The following is a 6,794-nucleotide window of genomic DNA, read 5'->3' on the forward strand; positions in this document are numbered from 1 at the left end:
CCACACCCTTAGACAGTTTTTTGCTTGATAATATCTCTTCACACATTATTACATCACTGATAGCTTCTCCTCAGACATTGTAACATCACTATTAAGTTCTGCTCACATCTCAAAATGTTTGAATATTTCAGATCACTTAAAATGTTGGTTAAAGATTTCCAAGACTTGGCTGAAATTTGTTTGCTGTTGTTGCATTTGGAAGTCAGAGTTCATTGTTTCTACTTCCTGTTACCAGTGGCAAAACAGGTATAAAATTATAAACTTCTATATAGTATATATTCTTATATTTGAACTGCATGGATGTCATACTGAGCATAACTAGCTTTTAAAGTATGTTAAACAATTATGGCCTATAGAAAAGATCAATATCAAAATTTTGGATATTCATTTCTTTTAAGGGTCCACAATTGTGATGTTATACCAAACTTATAGTAGAAGGGACTTTTGAATCATTGATAAAAAAGGATTTACCTTGCTGTAGTAACATATTGTCAAAACACTTCAATTAGAAAATTATTTGTGTCTTAGAATTTCTCATATGTGCAATGTAAGTAGACTCCTTCTGTAAAATCTTGATGGCTCTGAAAAGGACTGTTTACAAAAGATATCCTTGATGCAGGATGAATTTTCAAGCTTTGTTTCCTTGTCACTTAATAACTTTTGCCATTTTGTTTACATATTCATGAGGGGAGATAACTCATGCACAAATCAAGAGGCTAAAATTTATTCACTGATGTATTAAAGGCTTATTCAACATTTGGTGTTCATTTTTTGGGGAATTTGTCCTTCCTCGCATCAAAGGAAAAATAACTGAATTATTTCATGTCACAATAGAAATGTTAACCATTTATGAAAGGTATGATATAGAAATAATACTGAGAAGTGAAATGGAAATGGGAAATATGTCAAACTTAAAGAGACAGCAACCAATTCAAAGAGAAGAAAACAGCCAAAGGTCACCAATGGGTTTTCAACACAGCAAGAAAATCTCACACCCTGAGACGGGCTTCAGCTGGCCCTTAAATAAAAATGTGTACTGGTTCAGTGAAAATGGACATCATGATATTGTATCTGCTATGGCGTTGCATGCATGCCCTGAATGCTAGACAAATATGACATGCAGTGGTTGACTATACGTTATTGCATCTAATCCAATGTTTTAAAATTTTAGATTTCAAACATGATTTAGTCAAAGTTTGTTCTCAATATTTAAAATATTTAGCTTGAAAGAAAACAGTAAGGGAATCAGGAAAGGTTAATTAATGAACAGATTGTATTTTCAACTTATTTTTTTTATTTCAGTCAAATTATGCTGGTCCTATAGATGATCTTGATCCAGATTCAAATGTACTTAAACTAAATAAAGATTTATCTGCAATGGAAGAAATGTTGGTTCAGAGCTTACAACCACAAAAGTTTAAGTAAGTTTGAAATAGGTTTATTACCTGAGGTTAAAAGAACACATACCCGAGAATGCCAAAATTGATAAACATTCTAAGAGTGAGGGAAAAGCACATTAATTAATGAATAAACGCAACACATGAGTTATTGATCGCATTAATTAAGTCACAAATTTAATATCTTTTTTTGCACAGTGTTAAGTTTTTGTGTTTTGGTCTATTTTTCTTAAACTTTAAGTAATGTGTCAACTATATATGTTGTATAGAAGCATTGTTAGCTGTACCTGTCTGCCTGGCATGGTTCATCTGACCTGGACCTCTTTTTCAAGGTTCATTGGTCTTTGTTTAGTTATCTTGGTTAATGTTAAGTTTATGTGACAGTTGTAATTAAGGCTTAGCTTTATACTTAGGACTATCAACATAATATCAATGATTAGTATAGAAGGCGAGACATTTCAGCGTGTGCACTCTTGTCTTTTTATAACATTGACTAAGTTTAACAAAAATGTTTAAATAAAGTAGAAAATGCAAGGAATCTTTTCTTATCATTTGTTATTACCAAAATGATGTAGACTTGATCAACTTGGGGACTCTGTATAGCTTCAACAATATACACAACTCTTACAATCTATACTATTAAACGAGAAGACCTCATTTTGGGTGTCGCTTCTCTTCTTTCCACAATAAATTAATCATCATGCCTCTGTGTCCTATGGGTACAGTGCATAATCGTATTTGTCATCCATTCATATGATTATTCAGATTGAGTTATTTTGGGTCAAAAACAAGAAAAAAGACGTCCGGATATGTTTCCGTCATTGGGCGAAATTTTAAGTCAGATTAGACTTCCGGTTTGCGTTTTTCTGTATACTTTGAACATACATTAATACTACGAATACAGTGTATTTTCTGTCTTATATTCGTCATTGGACGAAATTTAAGTCAGATTAGACCTCCGGTTTGCGTTTTTCTTTTTACTTTGAAACAAATACATATACTACGAATAAAGTGTATTTTCTGTCTGATATCATTTTCAAGTTTACTATCCACGGCAGTCACAGGGTTTATTTAATAGAGAGGGTCTGAATAATATATCAATGACCGCTGTGGATCAATTATTACACTGAGAATTGACTGTAAAACGAAAATATACTTTCGGGACGTCTGGAACGGGTGTTTTTAAGATCGAAATTTCAGGATTGACCATTTCGGGATCCGGGATTTCTTTTTTCGAATTTCGGGATGTCGAGATATTTAATTTGTATAATAAATTCATAACCTCGGGATTTCATGTTTTCAAGCCCGGGATATTGGGATCAGGGCCCCTACGCAGTGGCGGATCCAGAAATTTTCATACGCAGAGGCCCGTTGACTGCCTAAGAGGGGCCCGCTCCGGTCATGCTTCAGTGATTCCCTATATAAGCAACCAATTATTTTCCAGAAAAGGGGGGGGCGCCCCTAAATCCGCCTCTGCCCCGACCCCCCTTTAATGAATGTTCATAATATACAGATAAGCGCTAAAATTATTCATGTGTCATAAAAAGGATTTTTTTGTGGAAAAAGGAGGAGCCGGGCTAGAAAAACAATTATCCTGTCCCAAATTACCTATGACTTTTGATACCTTTTCTGAAATACTCAAGTCACTAAATGTTTTACAAAAAAAAGAAGATGTGGTATGAATGCCAATGAGACAGTTCTCCACAAGAGACCAATATGACACCGAAATTAACATTTAAAGGTCACATAACGGCCTTCAACAATAAGCAAAAGCCGATACTGCATAGTCTGATATAAAAGGCCCCGAAATGACAATGTAAAACAATTCAAATGAGAAAACTAACAGCCTTATTTATGTACAAAAAATGAACGAAAAACAAATATCACTGAACCACTGAATTACAGGCTCCTGACTGGAATGTTCATAATACATGTACACTAAATGTATGTTCATAATGAAATTAATAGAAAACAAAAAATGTGAATTTTGGAAATAAAGGAGGAGGGTTAAAAAAACATTTTCCTGTCCCCAAGTACCTATAACTTTTGATACTTTTCCTGAAATTCTCAAGTTATTAAATCTTTTACAAAATTCTTCCTACAACACTTTACATCCTTTCAAATACGCTCTAAATGCCCGCGATTTCGCGGGTGTGTTCTAGTATTTATAATAACTATATAGGGCTCATGCATGACACAACATGAAATAATCAAACAAAAACAATGGCCTGATTTATAATTAATTAAAGATGAACAACAAATATTGCAGACATCAAACCAACAACACTAACATTCTCATAAAGTAATAATTTGTTTTTTATTGCAGATATATATTTGAAAGTCTTGGATTTCTAGTTTCCTCCATTTTAATGAGTAGTATACAGTACTTAAAAAAGATAAATGAGAATGGTATAAAGAAAATGTAAGTTGTAAATAATAGTTACATTGATTTTTTTTTTAGGGGTGTTGGGTTTTTGTAGTGAGTGTAGCGAGATATTTTTTGTCTTTTTTTTTTGTCTTTTTTTTTTTTTTTTGTGGATTTTTGCTTATTTTAATTATGGTCAGTTCATTTAGCAGAAGAAATGTAAGGGTTAATCAATGATCTTTGAATAGTAACAGACAAACTTTATCACACACTGATAATTCGAGTGCACTGTTTTTCTATAATGATACCAATTAACAGGTTTCTCCAAATAGATATTTTACCATATCAAATCAGGAAAATCTTAATTTCTATATTTGGATGTACTAGTGTGATTAAATTATTCTAGTAGTTTTTCTTTGTTTTAAAATCTTTCAAGATGTAGTTGTCAGACATTTTGTGAGTTAAAATATTTTTTTGAATAGGGTACTGTTGATTAATATATTTTGCAGAATTTAAATTTCCCCTTTCATATCCAAACCAAATAAGCAGTGTTTTCTTAATAGAATTGTATTAGTTTTAATGCCTACATTTGTGAATAAATGTGATTAAAAGTTTATTTTTAAGTTTGAAATGCAAGAGGAAAATTTTTCTGAAATTATTCATTGGATTATTTTAGGTGTAGAAATTTATTTGCGATACAACAAAACCTGACCAATATTACAATGGCTAGAGAAACAGACCTAGATCATGCCAGACAGTATTATGAGCTTCTTTATATGAACCCTGATGTAAGTGCTTTTTATACTGCTTATAAAACTTCAGAGATATATAAAGTTAGTAATGGCATTGGTCTTTCCTTCTATATTTCTGTCAAGATGGTAATGCGAGTATCCCTTGTATGATTTGATTAAAAATAACAGTTTGTAGATAATGGAACAGGACAGAAGCCTTGTTGTATGGTAAATGACTTTGGAAGATATAAAAATTACACTGAAAATAAAGGAACATATATTAGGAAACCTTTCAAATTTAATTATATGCTAATATAAACTATATCATATTAATATATTGCATATGCTATATACTATACAATATGAATTTTTGTTTGCCTCTTTTTGTATGTTTAATTGAACCAATATATCATTAATAATTTTTTAATCCTTTGATAATCATTGTGTATACCCCTTGAGTGTCCATGATTGGTCAATTTAATCTTGAATCTTGAATATTATACATGTACATTGAACAGGAGAAATTAACTGAATATTAAGTGTTAAATATTTGTTATGTCCAATTTATTTTGGGACTTCTAATGATAGTTTTTCATGTTTGTCTCTTTATAGGATGTGCTGTCATTGATTGTTGAGAAAGGACCAGATTATTCCTATTCAGAATATGTCTCGCTGTTCCAGTTATACCAGAAAAGCCATCCGCACATTAAACCAGCTAATTTAGACACATTGTTACATAAACTTGAGGAAGTCATGAACAAAACACAGAATGGTTCATCTACATAATAATCATATCCATTTAGAACTGGATAACTATAATCATGTACTGTTTTATTAGGATATCAAAGTCATCATGGAGTTATGATCCGGCAGTGTATGAATACCAGTTTTTCTTGGAGAGAAAAAAAAAATCACAATATTTGCTAATGTGTTATTATTTTTACTGATGCATGTTATTGTATCTGTTACATGTTTTCCAAAAATGTTAACTTTATGGACTAAATCAGTCTACAGAATTGTCAAGCATTACATACATGCTTTTTGATCATTGATCAGGTTTAATTACAAAGATAAAGAACTACAAAATGCCACTTTAAACACCTTGCAGTATTTATTTAGCTAACATATATAATCGTGATTACTATCTATGAATGGAATTTTTGAATAAGTTATTCATCATTTAAAAAGTGCAATATTATTTTGTTTAATTTGTGATATATTGATGTTGATTGTATGTTTATATAGAATCATATTCAAAACAGTGTAGCTGTGGCCATTGATTGACGACCTTAAATTATCCCATTGACTGGGGCAGATTATGTGAACGTTTGTCTGTAACGACCGCTGCTCACTATGTACTTGTTAAAGACACTTAAACTGTGGGGTCACAAAAGGTTCTCAACACCTAAATAAAGAAATTAGAAAAACTAATCAGGAATAACACGATGTTTTGATTTATATCAATAATATAAATCAAAACATAAAGTTATTCCTGATTAATTTTTCGAATTATTTTAATATTAAAGGCGTTAAGAACCTTTGGTGACCCTGCAGTTTAAATTCTATAATAAGTAAGTAGTGAGCAGTTGTCGTTACAGACACACGTTCACCTAATCTGTCCCAGTCAATGGGATAATTTAAGGTCGTCAATCAATGGCCACAGCTACACTGTTTTGAATATGATTCTATATGTATATAAAATTAAGATAAACAACAATGTTCTTTTTCCTGTATATAAAAGATGTTTTAAATTTGAATGTAGTAGTTACGAATAAGGACGTGGTGTGTCAGTGTAAGATCACCCTGATGGCCAGAGGTTGTATATTAGATATAAAAAAAGTTACACTTTATAAAATCTAGCTTAGAACGCCACACAATCATTATAATATACTCTATATATTACCATTGAGTGTATACCCTTTATGAGCCCCAGACACAGTGTTTAAATATGTAGCAAATGTTTGTATCCAGGGATATGATTTGTTGGTCTATATGCTAAGGGTCATGAGTTCGAATCCCAGCATAGACATTGGATTTTGTCAACTTAGTTGTTTCCGTATAGGTAATTCTATGTTTCACTGTGGATTTTTCATTCCCCCCAAAATGTTACAGAACAAAAATACTCAAGCTAAGGTGATCCAGCTTAAACCCCCTGGTAGATCAAAAAGTAAAATCACAAAAATACTAACCTCTGAAGAAAATTCAAAAAAGGAAAGTCCCTAATCAAATGGCAAAATCAAAAGCTCAAACACATCAAACTAATGGATTCCAACTTTCATATTCCTGACTTAGTACAGGCAT

At 31.7% G+C, this 6,794-nt stretch overlaps 1 protein-coding gene across 9 annotated transcripts in view; it reads left to right on the top strand.

Annotated features, from left to right (window-relative positions):
• LOC143073243 (exocyst complex component 4-like) overlaps positions 1 to 5,740 on the top strand; it is a 46,974-nt gene extending 41,234 nt beyond the window's left edge. For 7 of the 9 annotated variants that reach the window (XM_076248624.1, XM_076248621.1, XM_076248625.1 and 4 more), the window contains 5 exons: positions 132 to 246; positions 1,303 to 1,421; positions 3,724 to 3,819; positions 4,439 to 4,550; positions 5,106 to 5,740. In XM_076248624.1, the coding sequence (XP_076104739.1) occupies positions 132 to 246; positions 1,303 to 1,421; positions 3,724 to 3,819; positions 4,439 to 4,550; positions 5,106 to 5,279 (616 nt within the window). In that variant the 3' untranslated portion in view covers positions 5,280 to 5,740. The remainder of the gene's footprint in view (positions 1 to 131; positions 247 to 1,302; positions 1,422 to 3,723; positions 3,820 to 4,438; positions 4,551 to 5,105) is intronic. The other 2 variants (XM_076248629.1, XM_076248630.1) reach the window with 1 other exon arrangement.
• The last annotated feature ends 1,054 nt before the right edge of the window (positions 5,741 to 6,794 follow it).

This window comes from Mytilus galloprovincialis, chromosome 4 (assembly GCF_965363235.1).
Source record: "Mytilus galloprovincialis chromosome 4, xbMytGall1.hap1.1, whole genome shotgun sequence".
NCBI lineage: Eukaryota > Metazoa > Mollusca > Bivalvia > Mytilida > Mytilidae > Mytilus > Mytilus galloprovincialis.